Source organism: Cupressus sempervirens, chromosome 6 (assembly GCF_028749045.1).
Source record: "Cupressus sempervirens isolate cs-2001-9-10 chromosome 6, ASM2874904v1, whole genome shotgun sequence".
In the NCBI taxonomy this organism is placed as follows: Eukaryota; Viridiplantae; Streptophyta; class Pinopsida; order Cupressales; family Cupressaceae; genus Cupressus; species Cupressus sempervirens.
This window is the reverse complement of record NC_143123.1, coordinates 700227226-700245139: the sequence shown is the minus strand read 5'-3', so window position 1 is coordinate 700245139 and position 17914 is coordinate 700227226. Positions and strand designations below refer to the sequence as shown.

Here is a 17914-nt window from a genome sequence, read left to right as displayed (position 1 = left end):
TTGAAAATTTCAGCATTTGATCTTCATGATTTGCATATTTTGTGATTTGAAAACAACAAAAAATTTGAGAAAAATTCACTGTATTTTCATGAATCTAAAAAAAGTTAAAAATGTTTGACTTTTTTAAAACTTTAGTGCAGTTTGTTTGGAGCTAAGCCAACACCTTTTGAGACGACATAAACATCACATAGTAAGACTTGATTTATAGATTAAAAGTATAAATTCACTTATATTTTTCCATTAGTACGTGATGTTGGGTGATTTGACCAAGGTTTCCTTATGAACTATTTTTTCTGGTCGATGGTCAACGACGTTAACAAATTAAGCGTTCACCTCGAGGAAGATACAGTTTTTCGGTATCGAAGCTGGGTGGCTACAGCCGGTGCTATATTTGGCTTCTTATGGGACAAGAATATAGCATTTTTATCTCTGAGGCATCCAAATTGTAACTATTTCGCCGTGGGGGTCTTGAATTCTATTGTGTCGGAAGCATTTTTTTGAGATTCAATGGAGTCACCCTTCAAGGATACAGTGGTGAAGGGTAAAGTGGCGCTGGTGACAGGAGGGGGTACAGGAATAGGGTTCGAAATATGCACTCAATTAGGGAAGCATGGCGCTTCCATTGCCATCATGAGTCGCAGGAAGAATGTTGTCGACGCAGCAGCTGCCGCCCTTCAAGCTCAAGGCATCCCGGTACGACAAAATGCCGAATTAAATGCCATCTTGTTTTAATGAGAATATATTAGGCACAGCTCATGGGGTCAATTCTTATGTGTATGCTGGTTTCTACATCTGAACCAGTTGCTACTGCCATTTCTGCTCTTGTGGGACTGATTGCCAAAATCAAACTATTAAATACAATGTTTTTGGAAATTAATCTGCATTTTCAATTTTTGTATCACATTTTGAGAAGTTTATCATACTTAACGACGATTCCAGGAATAGCCCAATACATAGACCTTGCGATTTAGGGGAAGGTGATCTGCGAAATTTAGAAACAAAACAAAAAAATGTTCTTGGGATACCAGGGAAGCGATTCAAGAAATACAGAAACGAAAAAATTAAGGCTTGTAAGGAAGATTGTCCAAGTTAAAAATCTGCCATTACTTTAGGTTTGAATTGAGAGGATAAAGATGCTTGACGAAATCAGTGACCACGTTGACATTATGTTAGACTCGATTTGGGATGGTAAAGATGCTTGAAGAAACAAATCATGGCATCCTCGGGAAAGGCCAGACTAACCTAAGTTTAAATATTAGAGGTCTTAGCCTCATGGTAAAACAAATTTAAAAGGAACGAAGGCTAAAATGAGTTTTGCCTAATCTTTGAACCCATTAACGTGTTGTATACCATATTTTAGCACATTTACGAGTAACTGTAATAGGTAGCTTATACAACAGCCGTCATCTCAATTGAGATTAGGTGGGTATGTATTGATTTCAATAGTCCTGTAATAATATTCTTTCTAAACTAGGACCTTGGTGGCTTGCGCTAAACGAAGTCTTTGCTAGTGCAGATTTGCCAAGACAGTTATGTTTGATGTCTGCATAACATTCCTTGATCCCAGGGCTGATAAAGTGTTGCGATATTCTGATGTTGGGGGCTCTGCATGAATAATCAAATTTTGGTGTTGGGGGCTCTGCACGAATAATCAAATTTATAGACACCAATATTATGAATCAATTTCGTCCCATCATTCGGGCAAGAATTTGAATCCAAACTTACGTAAGTTGGAAGCTTTCCTGGTGTCTTTTTCATCATGACTTGAGAAATCCTTTTAGAAATGCAAGGAATAAAAGCCATCGGAGTAGTCGTTAATATTGAGCGTTCTACACTCAGCACATCCAATGACATCTTCTGATTTGTTTAAATACTCTAACAATGTGTTTTGGGAATGGGGATGATCGAGGACTAGAGATGTGTTTGCGGTATAGGGGTTCTTTAGGGTCAATCTTTAGGGGATGGTAGGAGATGAGTATTTAAAAAATAGGGGGATTTTTATATATATAGAGAAATTTCAAATATGCATATCAACAGTGCTAGAACATTCATAATAGACATTTTAGAAGCTTAGTACATAGCATTAAACTTGAATTGAGATTTCAAATGAGAATCAATAAGCAAATTAACAAAACTCAAATGCTTCCATTGTCAATATATGTAGTGTAACCCAAGTGTGCACACCCATTGCGGGTATGTCGTGCACCCGAGTACCCCCACTACGGCATAAACGTGGCCGCACCATTGCCGCACTTAGGCGGGACGTAAGGACGCGGGTGCGTCCGGTGTGCGGGGGTGCGTGCTTGGGTGCACTCAGGGTGCGTGCGGCACCTTGACTGAAAAGTCTCAAAAAAAAGAAAGTTTTTGCAATTATTTTTTATTGTTTTTTTAGCAAGGCAACCCGAATTGGGTGTGGGTCCCATGAGGTCTATTTCAAGGCTTAATAAGGTCAATACACCTCATTTCATTTCACATTTCCATTTCATTGTTCTAGAGCAGCAAGGAGCAAAGTGAGCAAAAGAGGTTGGAGGAGTTTGTGAGATCTTAGTGGGTGATTTTGCAAGGGATTGCAAGATCAAGAGGAGGAAGAGGAGCAAGAAGATTTGATTTGGCAAGTGTCTCTTAAGTTCAAGGTAGGTTTTTTTTATTTTGCAGTATTTTTTTGTTTTAGAAATCAATTTATATTTAGTATTTACTTTCAATTTTGCTTTTAAAAATTAATTTTCGAATGTTTCATTCTTGAATCTTGTTGATAGTAGATAGTTGATAGTTCTATGATTATTATATTAATTTTTTGTTATTAAAATAGGCTGAAACATATTTAGTTTACTATTTTTTATATTTCTAAAGTTTTTAGTAGGCTGAAACTAGTTTGTTTTAATGTTTTTAAAATAATTATTAATCACTTTGGCTGAAATGTATCATGATTCATAATCATTTTTTTTGTGAAATGAAGTTTTATAAATGGCATCTAGATATAGTCAAAGTGTAGAAGACATGGAAATTAATGAGGGAAGTGCATCTAATTATGAGCTTGAGCTTGAGGGAAGTGATCATGGGCCTAATATAGATGCCCAATCTGAGGAAGAGCTTCCTTATGTTGCACCAGGGGTGCCTTCTATTGATTGCCCTTCACAGATTTTGGCAGAGTTTGCTAGGGGTCCTTATGATCCAAAGTCCCCTCTAAAACAATTTGCTATGAAAATTACACGCTCTACACCTACAGGTGGTGGCACATGGAAATGGAAGTGTAATATGTGTGGCGGAAAATGGTTTGACAGTGTTACAAGAGTTAATGCACACCTCCTTTTTTGGATTGGTTATGGTGTGACCTCATGCATATTCTTGGCAAATCTTGAGAATGTGAAATACAAAATTGAAGTGAACAAACTATGGGGCATTTTTGATGATATTAAAGTCCCAGTGCCTAGATCTCTGGCTACTAGGCAATAGGTGCAGAGTATACAACAATTACAACGGCAACATAATACATCTAAACATATCTTGCATCAGAAAGCAGGGACTATGTCACCTACACCATCCTTTTCCTTACCTACACACAGTTTAGTTTGGGATAGCAGCAGGAGGAAACAGAAAGCAACCACAAGTCGTAGTGGTAGTAACCCCATTGCTCATTTATTTAACATGCATGCAAGGGAGCGGTTAGATGATACTATTGGTGATTTCTTCTTTTCCAATGACATCCCTACACGTGGCTTGATCTCCCTATTTTGTGAGGATGATGTCCATGTTAGTGAAAGAGGGAGAGCCATCATATGTGCCACCAAGTGACCACAAGTTGAAGACCATAGTGTTGGATAGAGCCTATGACAAGGTTGAGATCTTGATGTTGCAGGTGAAGGCATGTTGGATGCATTCAGGCTGCAACATTATCATGGATGGGTGGATGAACATTAGTCATCGTCCACTCATCAACATTATGGTCACATGCACTGAGGGCAGTTGATTGTTCAAGGCATTGTAAAAATGCTGATTTTCAGTTTCATGTGCTTAGGGAAGCCATTGAGGAGTTTGGGCCACAAAATGTGGTCCAAGTTGTGATAGATGCAACACGTGTGCAAAATTGTAGGGAGGCTTATTGAGGCAGCCTATAGGCATATTTGGTGGACTCCATGTTGTGTGCATGTTATGAACAATGCACTCAAAGACATGGGGAAATTTGACTGGATTAGATAGGTGGTTAATGATGGGAGAGAGGTGTAGATGTTTATCTGCAATCACCATGCATCACATGCACTTTTTAGGAGCTTTGCAAAGAAGCAATTCTTGAAACTAGTCGAGACCAAATACGCCTCATATTATATTCTCTTGGAGAGAATGATTGAATTGCAAGAGCCATTGCAACTCATGGTTATGACACAAGAATGGAATCGATGGCCTGATTCTAGAATAGAGGAGGGGAAGAGGATAAAGGAGACAGTGAAGAGTGATTAGTTTTGGAGTGATGCAAAATACATAGTCTTCATCATTACTCTAGTGTTTCAGGTGATTAGATATAGAGATGCAGATTCACCTAGCCTTGGAGAGGTTTATGAGTGCATTGATTCCATGCTTGGGCAGATGAGGGTTGATGTGTGCGAGAGAGATCCCACTCTAGCATTCTATACGGAGCACATTGAGCCTATTTGAACACTCCTTTGCACATGGCTGCCTATGCATTGAACCCTAAGTGGTACATGCCTAGGCCTGGTAGAGTCACACCACTTTAGGCTGATGAGGTGAAGAATGGGTTCTTTCAGGTTATTGCCATGATGTATGATATTGAGACTGCTAGTGAGATTCACACCGAGTGGTCCAAATTTGCTCTAGTCTTTCAGGTAATCCTTCATCTTGATTCAATGTTCTAAACTCTTTATTATTATAAGTTCTTCTAATTGTTACTTATAAGTTATAATTTATTTTAATATTATGTTGTAAACGTGTAACTTGTAGGATACTCAGATATTGCAAAGGTGGATCTCAAAACTATGGCACAAAAGAATCCCATTTTGTGGTGGAAATGTCATGGGTCAAAGAAGTCAAAGATGACCTCACTAGCCATCTAACTGCTTTCTCAGTTTTGTAGCTCCACCCCTTTATAATCTTAACTTAAGAGTTTTACTTTAGTGATTTATGATTCATTGATTCAATGATTTATCATTTATTATTTGTCACAAATTGTATGAACGTTTGTTTGTAAGTTGTAACTTTCAACTTTGTTATCTCAAGTTTCTAGCTCCTTAGCTGTAGAGAGGAATTGGTCCACCTATAGCTTCAGCACTTTGTTAAGAGGAACAAACTTACCTCTAAGAGCGGAGAAGTTAGTTGCTGTACATGGTTTCTTGCGGCTCAAAGATCACAAGGCACGCGAGTAAAATGAGAGCCCAACAACACGATGGGATGTGGAGCTAGAGAATCCAACTCAGCTTGATGATAGTAGTTCTAGTGATGAGGACTTTGGTATAGGGGATGATTAGAGAGCACTTGGGATGATTACATTCTCATTATTGAGTCATTTTGTTGATTGTACTCACTTTGATATGGCTATGATACATTATTTCATTTCACTATTTCATGCTACTTGGCTCATTGTCATCATGAGCATCTTTATGATATATGATATTCATATTTGAACAATGAATTCTGAATCTTTTTATCTTTGTCATTTGATAAATTGATAGTCAATGGTTGACTTGCATGGTACTATGTGTGGTTTATATTTTTCATTTTTCATTTTTCATTATCATTTTTATGTTTAAAAGTTTTATTATTTTACGAAATTCAATGATCATTGGTAATGGTTATGAAGTTTTCAATTTGAACTTATGTTTCGTGACTTGCATTTTAGTTTTCTATATTCAACTATATTTGGTATGTTATATTATGTTATATTGAAGTGTCTTGTAGGTACAATGCGCTGTGAACAACCACTGACTTCTCTAATCATCTAGAGGCAACATTGTTCCTCTTTATTGATTGGATGAAGCTATATGTAGAACATTGTGCCAATTCATCTTTATCTTTGGTGCATCTCTATCATTGCATTTCCATCATTTGATAGGGTCATGTTGAGCCAATGTAGCTCTATCTATCCTCGCCTTTAGTCTACTAAAGGTTGGACCATGAAGATTGGTAAATGCAAGCCATTGAGTGCCAAATTTAGCAGAATCCTCTTCATTGTACACTTTTGTGAGGCCTTAAAGAAGCCATCCTTAACCCGAGGTAAAGACAAAAAAATGTTCTTAACGTGGAGTTTCTCTTCTATAAGACATTCATGAGAGTAAATATTTAATAATGAAGAGATAAGAGATCTACTTTTCTCTTTAAAATTTGAATTGAAAACTTGAGAATCACATCTTCATCACTAGATGGAGCCACCCTTTGAGGTCTTGTGCATACCACTTGGGATTGAAAGCATAGACTGCCATATGAAGCAGGTGTTCATAATGTTCCACCGTTGCATCACCATGGGCTTAAGATGCTCCTCCTAAAATTCCAAAGTGGGGTGCTTGCTATGAATGACTTGCTTGATTTGCCCAAGCATGCTATCAAAGCTCTCATGAATCTCTCCAAGGTTAGGAGAGTGAGTATCAACATATCTAATCACTTGCACGATAAGCTCAATAAAGGAGCAAATGTATCTGCGAATGCAAACAAGTTACAAGTTAGAAACATCTTAAATAATAAAATCAACAAAATCAGAAATAATTAAATAACATTAGCAATGCCAATTTTCTTACCTCATTGTGGACCACCATTTACTTCAAGGATTATTCACTTCACACTTCTTCTCTCTGGCGTGCTTGATTCATGGCATCTACCCCACTCCACATTCATGACCATGGACTATTGTATACCCTCCTGGACTTTAAGTATCCTCTCTAACAAAATAAATTAACTGACATATCTAGTTTCCACGGGCTTGAGGAGTTCCTTCTTCAAATATGTCCTAAACAATGCGAGAGAAGTGTGATGGTTGCAAATGAACATTTGTACATCTCTAGCCTTTAACACCATTGCCTTCACCCAATCATTATTCTCAATGTCCTTCAAGGTATTGTAACTATTGTTGACTGCATGCATGCAATATGGGGTCCAAAAAATGTGCTTATAAGTACCCTCCACCATCCACCCCCCCCAACTTACACTCACGGGTTGAGTCAATGACTACCTGCACAATATTAGAGGATCCAATCTCGTCTATAGCATCTCTCAAAATACGAAATCAGAATGATGCATCCTTCTTTTTCCCTGGATAATCTATAGCTTAAAGAAAATAAGAGCCTATTGTGCTAGTGACAATAAAATTGACGAGTGGCCGATGTTTGATATTGGTCCATCCATTCATGATTATGGAACATCTATTCCCTACCATGTATGCCCTATATCCTCCATCAAAATACTCAATTTGGACTTCTCTCTATCAAGAAGGGTGGTGCATAGCTTATTTTCTCTAGGTGGAACAAATGAGGGACCAAGAACATAGATATCTTTGCACATTTGTTTAAAATATGATGAACATGAGACATGGAATGCTATATCACGAGTATAAAGAAACTTAGCAATAGACGCTTCAGCCACCTCTTGCAGTCGCACATTAAACGAAACAGCAACTTACTTTTTCTCTTAGTCTTCTTTTCTCTATGATAAGTGGGAGTGACACCTTTCCTATGAGAACCATCTGATGGAACCCAAATTTTCACAAAATTTGATTCCTAAGCACCATGGAAAAGACACAATTTTCAGATCTCACCCATCTCATATATTCAAATAATATGCCATGGTCAGGATAATGTGGAGAAGAAAGTTGGTTTGTATGTACATTTCTTTTAAAACTATACCACTATATCAGTGGTTTATCACAAAGGAAATACATAAGAAACTGTTTTCAGAATACATGGATCATATGTTTTAATCATAGAGATATTAAACATCAGCAAAGTATGATTTCATATCACAAATTGAAGCAGATGGATATTATTATACCACATCCAACGAAACATCAAAGTGTATATATTGAAGACATTTGGAATTTATACAGGAGTGATGTATGTGTGAGCAAATATTTACTTTCTATAATACATTGGCATGAAGCGAGCAATCTATTCCAGTCAAAGGTTATTATTTTCTTATTTGAGCAAATGCCAGATTTATACTCTAGTATATACTCTTGAACTTGGTTGTGAGAGTTAATTTTTCAACCGCTGGTAGCTGGTAAGAGCTGCCTGGTGTGAAGGTTGAGGTTCTTGATATAAATTTAAAATCTAGTTTGGAATCAGAAGATACAAGGACATTGAATAAGCTTCCAAGTCCCAGCAAAAGGGAATATTCGAAGGCGAAGTTGGCAAAGAGTTATGCCAAAAAGGCTCTTCAGGCCATGGATTTGGATTGCTTTTGAGCCTGGTTTGGATTATAGGTTGATCTGAGTGTGGGTTCTAATTGAGCACACTTTTTCAATGTGGTTTTATTTCAAATGAACCATGACATACCTAAGACGAATTTGCAAGAACACAAACAAATCCAAGTTGAATCCACCAGCACAATATTAGTAGAAATGATGAATATAGGGTAGACAAGATGCGGTACCTACCCTACTTGCTTTCTTTCGTTCTGCTTGTGCTGAAGCAGATTTACCATGAACAATGCTTAGAAGAGGAAGTGGAGGCCAGAATCCAGGGAGCAACATCAAAGCTGGAAGTACCCAAGGCCGATGTCAGTATGGAGGTAGTGCTTTATTGTGATAATTGTTATGCTTCAATTGTCGATTATCACAGAAGTTGCCCAAGCTGTTTTTATGATCTCTGTGTCACATGTTGTCAAGAGCTTCGAGAAGGCTGCAAACCAGGATGTGAAGAAGCCAATATCTCCCATCAGCATCCAACAAAACAAAAAAGCTTGAAATTACTGAATGGAAGACCTAGCTAGGAGCTTCAGCCTCACTGTGCAAAGAATATTTTGGAGCCTTCACACATGCTACCTATTTGGAAAACGAATAATAATGGTAGTATTCCTTGCCCACCAAAGGAGTATGGTGGTTGTGGCAGTCAGTTATTGGCTATAAAGCGCATTAGATTGCCAAACTTAAGAAAAATGCTGCAGAAATGGCAAGTAGTTGTAAAGTTCCAGATGCTTCAAATACTTTTAAGCGATGCACTTCTTGCTTCAAATCAGACTCTTATGCAAAGAATGCCATACCTGATGGAAATTTGCGTCAAGCAACATATAGGGAGTCTGGAGATGATAATGTTTTCTACTGCCCAACAGAGCATGACATTAAGAATGAAGGTTTTGAGCATTTTCAAAAACATTGGCTCAGAGGTGAACTAGTGGTAGTTCAAAATGTGTTAGGACATTCATCAGGTCTGTGCTGGGATCCCATGACGATGGGGAAGGCTATTTAGAGGGTCTTGCTCATGATGATGGTGGGCCTCAGATGCTGAAGTTGAAGGATTGGCCTCCAATTTTCTTTGAAGAATGTTTACCACAACATGGAGTTGAAATAATTAGGATGAATCTGTTCGCGAAGGCAGGGCACACCCGTGAATACTGAAGAATGAAGACCTGCTAATCCACCATCACTATTTGCATACATAGAATGACCCAACACGAGTGATGGGATGCAAGGAAATACGCACGGAAAAGAGATCCGCATATTGCATTTTTGTGTTAGAAGTAGTGGTTTCAGTGATACGAAAACTAATCTTATTTTGTGTATTTGCAGGTTGTAGTGTGGACTTGGATTTTCCTTGGGCCTTTGGAATGCTCAGATATGGACATGAGCGTTAGAATCTAGAGATTTATGCGTGAGCCGATAGGAGTAATCAGAAGCTTCATTTGCCGATATAGAAACAAATTGAAGGAAATATTTGAACCGCCGGTTATAATGCAAACCATATTAAAAATTATACGAGTTACATTTCCTTGATCCAAATCAGTTTGACATAAGGAGCCGATAGTTTAATGGAATTTTGATTTAAGATTAGTTTTTTTAATGAAAAGGTGTGATGGTTGAGGTATGCCTCTCCGTCTATTATAAATATATGATGATAAAATCAAACAAGAGACAATATTATTATTTTCTTATTTAAAAAATAAAAATTCACCTATCCTATGCCGATAATATATTATATTCTTTTAGTTGGCGGAAAAATAGATTTTTGAACTAAGCCTGTGGATGGTGGATTTTCGATTGAACTCTTGTGCCAGTCTGGAGTCAAGTTGTATTGGATGGATCACCCGTAAGGAGTGTCTCCAGTACAATTTTATTTTTGGATTAGTAAGAAGTATTTATTTAATTTATTAGAGTTTTAATTTTTTATTAAGTTGTGTCCTTTGTAAGTGTTTTTTATTACTTTCTATAAATATTTAATATTCGGATAAGTGGACTGAATCATTATTGCATTTTAAATTTGATAAACATAAATATTGTGAAATATTTTATTGTTTTCGTATTTATGTCTAATTTGTCTCCACAGGAGTTAAAGTACATTTTAGACTGATTTAAATTGCGTTCATATAATTGATCTGTCATGTCTGAATTATTAAAATTGCTTATAGTTTAATATATTGAACTTTATAAAGCTGTATGTTTCAACTAATAATATTGACTCTATTGCCCAATTAATAAGCACTGGTCTTTACGCCTGATCCATAATCCATATGCTGGCAAATGTTTCATTTCTTTCCATTGAAGAAATAATATATTCATCTGTTGCATTAATTTATAATTATTCTTTAAAACGTTACTATATTTATACAATTATTTATAATTCGCAAGTTTGAAGTTTTCAATAGTTCTTGCCATTTTGAAAGCTTTTGTTGTATCCGCATCCTAACCGATCTACTTTAAGCATCTTGGACGTAAGGTTGTTGTCCAGGATTAGGTACACCCGCCTCGGTTTTGCAGAGCCAAAAGCGTAGGGGATTTAGATCGCATCGATTAATCCCGTCAAGTTGGCCTTAACCAGTTGGATATCCCAGCATCGAGCAGGCAAGGATCGTAGGATTCCAATTTGCGGTTTTGGGAACCAACACCATCAACCATGGATCTTGTAGTCATTGATATTTTGGTTTGCAAATTCTCTATTGAAGACCCTTTACATAGTGGCTTCCCCCCCATATGCAATCTAGTTGCCTCAAGTTCTTCCACTTGTGATATTTTCTTGCAACTTTTCACCTTGTGACTACCTATCCAAAAAAGGTGGCAATAGACTCTAGTATAGCTGCCCCTATATTGTTTGTGGCACAAGTTGCACTCCCATATCCTACTACTCCCATCTTTTTCTTCTTCTTTTTGTTATCTCTTGTAGAAAACTATAGGGGAGGGTTCTTGGGCTTGAATGGGCCTTTTGCTTAGTCTTTGAGGATTTTGGAAGCGCACTCAAATGGGTTAGAGGTTGCTGCCCTTTATATTGACATTGCTTGAAGATCCTCCAAATCGATGCCATACTTTTGTTGGCACGTGATCTATGGCATAAATGTTGTCATTGATGACAACCAAGATAAGTTGTATGATCACCTGACATTAGTTTCAATTTTGGTCAAGTTTTGATTATGAAGTTTGCCTAAATACATTACAAGACACAGTGAACAAGTACATTGTTTTTATTGGCGAGCTTAGTAGAGTAAATGTTATTGGCCACAATTTTGGATATAGATAATATAAGATCTGAATATGATACAAGTATGTTCGCCTGAGTTCGGCCGAGTTAAGATATTGGTTGGCACATGTTTTCGATGAAGAACATATTGACTGGTTATTATCGCAGAATATAGAGCAGCGGCAGTAATCGGGCAAATTGGCCTAAGGGATTGAATTTCCTTGTCAATTACTTGGCAATGTAGGGATGACATCCTAGATGTTAACCCTTGGTTAACAACTTCAAATATTTAGTTTTGGTTATTGTGCCACACGTTTTGTGAAGACAACTGAATGAGTAATTTGGAAGGATATAAAGTAAGGATAGTTTTTGCATGTGAGGTATGGAAATGATATGTGAACTTTGTGTATGATGATGCTATGGTGCTGTATTGATGATCAGATGCGAGATTTGATGTATGGTCAGAATCAGATGCAAACTATTCAAGGGACTAATCATATATTGGGATATAAGTACAGTTATTTTGGTATTGTATCTATTACCTATTGTATTGATTGTTAATCATTGTTAAGCAGTGAACTCCCATTGTAAAACAACTCCTAATAGGGTTGAGACCTCTAACAAGGACTAATGTACTAAATGTATGTAAAGACTCCTAACAGGGTCCAAACTCCTAAGAGAATATTTTTCAGATTAGTTGATAGTTGTGTGGACCGTCCCCACCTGGGTTTTCCTTTGGTCAAGGTTTCCTTGAAAATAACTCATGTTGTTATGAGTTTCTTATTACTATGTGCTTTACTTTTTAGTCTTGTTATTTGTGGATGCATATGGTTAAGTTTTGAAATATATAGTTGGTGTAAAAGTTGTTTAATACTGATTCTCCTCCTCTCTCACTACTGCGTATTTCTTACAATTGGTATCAGAGCCTAGTTCCTTAGATGAAGTTTCACAGCTTGAGGAGAATTGTGATGGATGTAGATAGTTTGCAAGGCAACTTTGAAGCAACACTTGAAGATTTGGATAGAGCTAATGAGGCAAAATAAATATAAAAAATGAAGCTTAAGGATGTGCATGATTATATCAAGAAACTCAAAGATCGATTTAATGTCTCAAGGATCAAGAGGAAAGAGCTAGCTGAATAGATCAAGGAACCTAAATTAGACAATGAATCAGATTCAGTTGCAAAGTTGGGATAGGAAAATCAGACACTTAAACATGAACTTGAAGTCACATCACTTCAGATGGCTAAGCAAATTGAAGAAAGCAAATCACTAAAGAAGAACTTGAAGCAGATCTAAAAGGTAAAACAAGTGAATGTAAAAATTTCAATCCTCAGTTTGGAAAGGTAAGATTTGAATGTGAAGATTCATAAGTTAAGTATTAGGAACTTGAGAAATACACTAATATTGTCAAGGGTGAGTTTGTGGAAACTACGTTACATCTTGAGAAGTTCTATTCAAGAACTGACAAACTTGATGAACAATTGATGCAAAAAAAGCCTAAAGGAGACATGACAACTATTGGATATCTTGAAGGTTAATGTTCTTAGGAATCATAAAACAAAGCTATTCAATATTCTAATTAGACAACAATTCAGATTAAGGAACCTAATGAGCAAAAGATACAATTTACGGAAAGATGTTATGCATGCAACAAATATGGACACATGAAGAAAAATTGCAAAAGTAGTACAAATGCTAAAGATTGGATATTGTTGGCTTTATGGACATAAATCACATGAATGCAAAAGACCTAATCAACAAACTAATGGAAGACCAAATGAAAGTTCAAATGTTTGCAAGAAGACCTTTGAAAATCATTAATGTTATATCCATTCGTGTCACATGCTACAAAATACAATAATTTTGGCCACATTGCCAAAGATTGGAGATTGTAAGTGAATTAGAATGGACCAAGGTAAGAAAACTCTATTGTTACATGTGACAAATGCAATAATTTGGGTCATACAACTAAATTTTGTAGATTCAATGGAGTTGTGAACAATATGAGAACTCCTAATGTTAGAAGAAGTGGCTATAATGTGTAATGTCCCCATTTTTGTTAGTATCAGAGTTTCAAGGATTAGCCTATTATTGTGATCCTTGTAGGCTACTTATTGTGGATAGAGGGTCTTCTGAGGTAGTGGCTTGGCTTGGGAGGGTCTTGTCTTCTCCACAATTCAGTAAGCTACAGGTTGGTCTTCGTTTGGCTCAGATTAGATTTTGTTTGGGCTTAGTTTTGTGTACTTACTATTTGTGGGAAGTTGGTTCTTGATTGAGATGGACCCTTTCTATTTTTGGAAAGTGCATTTGGTCACATGGAGAAATAATAGGTATGACTCCTATTTCAAACGACATATTTAAATGATGAGTATTTTGGGAGTTATTATATTTTTAGTGGCCAAATTATTATTAATTTATTAAATGGCTTATTATAAATTTGTAATTTAACTTTATAATTTCACTTAAGTTGAGAGTTGTGATATCATTGGAAAGAGCCATTTAGTAATTAGTTAAGCGAAGTCAAGTGAAAGAATCTAATGGAAGCTTCTAATTAATTTTGTGTGGTGAAGCTTCTCGAGTGAAGTTACATTTTGGCAACAAAAAGGGCATATGGAGGTTATAAATAGAAGCCCATTTGTTGAGGAAAGCATGTTTGGATATTTTATTTGCTTTTCATGCCTTTGTGGCTTTTTCTGAGTTTGATTTATGTGCCCTCGCTGAAGTATAAGGGTCTGAATTCTGAATTGTTCCATTGGATCTACAGCTGAAGTATTGTAGATTAGAATCTGAGAATTGTTTAAAGGGTGGCTTGCAATTTGCTGCTGTTGTATAGCATTTTGCATATCTCCTACTGTTTTATTGTAGCTGAGGAGAATAATCTTTATTATTATATACTTATTGAAGCATCTGGCTAAGGGTTTGGAGTTTTAGAATTGAGCATTGATCCTGTAGCTGAGGTATTGTGGATCGATTTCTTAAGGTTTGCATCTTCCATTTCTATCATTATTGTTGCTTGGAAGAAAATGTGTGAAATTTTGTGATGTAATTTGATTCAATGCTGATGTAAATTGAATTGAGAGATAAATATGGAGTAGTTTAGTTTTCTTTTTAGTTACATGGCATAGTAAATCAAATGCAAATTTATCATTGCCATTGAATTGAGCTTGGTCATCATCAGTGTTGTTCAAAAATTGTCTAATCTTGATGAATGTGATTTAGTCAGCCTTGGAGTTCTTTTCAGTAGTATTGGCATTGTATGCCAAATGTTTTGACGTAATGTCAAAGGTTAGGAATATTAGTATTTGTTAGAGTTATAACCGGGCAGGGTTATTTCATAATGGAAGGAGAAATAACATTGTTAATCAATTGAGTTATGATAACATAAATGAAACATTTGTGAGGGAAAACAATAATGGTAATAGTAAGGTATGGAAAGAAAAACAAGCAAAATATTGTAGATAACGAAGGAGAAACAATGCCCAATACCGAACCATCCTCACCAACCTAATTGGCTATCTTGGCCTTAGTGGGAGCACTTCATTATAAAACTATTAGACCCCAAATTTGAGGTCATAAGTTATGCGAGCTTAATATGAGGTACAATCGACCTTGTTGATCATATATCTATGTTTGCAGATGGTTATATATTTGTTTGGGTGATCGTTGTGTACTTGAGTATGTTTTGTTAAAGATATCAATTTTTCGTACTATGCAACATAACACATTTATGATAGAAGAGATTGTAAAGGATTTAATGGGTGAATTCAGTTTATTCCTCACCATTTGAGCAGCTAGAGTCTACAATGAGCATGAAGGAGGAAAAGCAGTTTGAGCAAAGAGTTCAAGATGATATGTGCAAACTCTACGTTGTTGTCAAAAAAGTACTTATGTGAACAACGAGCTTTAATTTTGAAGTATTACCAGTTGTTTTTGAGCTTAGAGAATATGGAGAAACCGCAAATTTATTATGTGAAAGAGACACCTAGATACCAATTCAAGAAACACTTGTTTAAGTATATGGAAGATGATCTTGAGGGTGCGTTTTTGCAAAACCCTGACAAAGTATTATACATGTAAGACATTAGTGCATACATTGAATCAATTGGAAATGATGATATTTCAGAAGATCTGAGCAAGATATACGATGATGAAAAAACCCATAAGGATGAGTTACTTGCAAAACCTAAACATCCTACAATACATGGATTATGAAGAATTTGATGACCTAAAGTGGATGAGGATAGTTCTTAGTAGGATTCATGACATTCTTTTGGATTGGAGGTGAATCTGTGATGATTACAAAGAAACTAACTCACTTAGTAACAGGTTCAGACAATGTTGGCATTATACTAGTTACGACCAAAATGGTGAAAAAGGAAGTTGAGAAAAATACTGGAATAAAGTGGGATAAATGAGCAATGACACTTTTTGATATAAGGAAAACATATTTAAGGATTATTGCTAAGATTTTAGGGTATAAGATGCATTATAGCAGTAGGTACAACTTAGTTTCAGCAGTAGTTATACAAATACCATATAAGATGGTGGTTGAAAAGGAATACTTGATGTTTGTGAGATTCTTAGGCAACAACTATTGGAGAATTTGAGAAGGATAAAGCATGACAAGGCACAACCATTTAGATTTGGAACACTTTCTGATATAAGGCAAACATATGTAAGGATTATTGCTAAGATTTTAGGGTATAAGATGCATTATAGCACTAGGTACAACTTAGTTTCAGCAGTAGTTATACAAACACCATATAAGATGGTGGTTGAAAAGGAACACTTGGTATTAGAATAATCTTTAATGCTCACTATTGTAGCTTATTGTAAATATTAGAATGTTTCTAATATTTAGGTGTGGTCTAGAATATAATGTTTCTATTCTATTCAACTCACCTTTTGTATATATAGATCATTTTGATCTCTATTTAATCAATCAAGTATTCTGCCATTTACGTTTGTAACATGGTATCAGAGCCTTTATAAGGATTTTTTTCAAAAAACTTATAATTTCTTTCGAAATTATCTGCTAAATTTTTTGAAATTATTTCTAAGGATTTCTCTATAGCCCGTCCAGAATTTCTACTTCTTTGAGAAATTCATCTGTGCACATCTGAGTTTCGGCTAGGGTTTAAACCCTCTGTGCAAATCATGTCTTTAGCGACTGGCGTTCTTGGAAAATCGTGGATTTGTTTTCTGCCCTTTTTTTCTTGGAAACCCGTGGCTCAGTCTGTAAATCACAAATTTGGAGGTCGTTTCTTCAAATCTGGAGGTCATTTTTTCAAATCTGTAAAAACGCGTACGTTTTCTCTGCAACACGAGATTTTGGGGGCCGAACTCTACAAATCGCGGCTTAATCTTGGTCGGCCTGCATCTGCACTTAGAAGCTGACATCTAATCTTGCAAATCTGACTGCAAACACTGCAATTTTTTACCAAATTTGCCATTTCTCTACTTATTCGACCTCCCTGGTTGTCGACTGTTATTCTGCTTGAAACCCTAGTTTTTGACCTTAGAATTTTTTTTTGTTTTTAGATTCTTGGTGGGTTTTTCGAGATCTCAAATGGGTCTTCATCAGATTTTTGTGGGTGCCTCTATTTTCGAGCCAGTAGATCCGGATTTCGATAGCGTATTATTTTTGGGTTTTTCGAGCTCTCGTCTGTGTACTCTGATTTTTCTGGGTCTTTTATTTTATCACCTCGAAGTTTGTGCCATTTGAGATATTTGCATATTAGTGAGCATTTGTATCAGCAACATTAGAAGTCAGAGTCAATTAAAAGACAAGCGAATGCTGCTCAACACTCAGAGCAGGAAGAATCTATCTATCATGCCTTTATGGCCAGCATACCTGCAGATCATGTGAAATCTTCTGCTTGTTACATAGATTCCGGTGCCTCCCGACATTTCACTCATAGGCGTGATTGGTTTGTTGAATTCACTCCCTGTTTTGACTCAGTAATCTTTGGAGGCGGCGAAGAATACAATATTGTCGGCAAGGGCAATGTTCAGTTTCAGTTCGGAGGAAAAAGACTCATGTTCATTAATGTATGTTATGTTCCTAGCATGAAACATAATCTTCTGACTGTTAGTCGGATTATAAAGCACTCCCCTCAGTTGGATGTTGTTTTCAGTGGAAATAAGTGTTCAATTATTGATCGTGCTTCTCGCACTACACTTGCTGTCGGTCTTGAGGATCATGGTATTTATAGGCTTGTAGATTCAAGCAATTCCCTTGAGCATGCCTTCATCGCCAAATCATCCGCTCTCAGCAGCCTCTGGCATCAGCTATATGGTCACCTGAACATT

General features: G+C 36.4%; 1 protein-coding gene across 1 annotated transcript in view; it reads left to right on the top strand.

The window, feature by feature from the left end:
- The first annotated feature begins 271 nt into the window (after nucleotides 1–271).
- Nucleotides 272–17914, top strand: part of LOC149554198 (peroxisomal 2,4-dienoyl-CoA reductase [(3E)-enoyl-CoA-producing]-like) — a 96652-nt gene continuing 79009 nt past the window's right edge. Inside the window, exon 1 of the mRNA XM_089789437.1 lies at nucleotides 272–693. Within this exon, the coding sequence (XP_089645563.1) occupies nucleotides 508–693 (186 nt within the window). The 5' untranslated portion in view covers nucleotides 272–507. The remainder of the gene's footprint in view (nucleotides 694–17914) is intronic.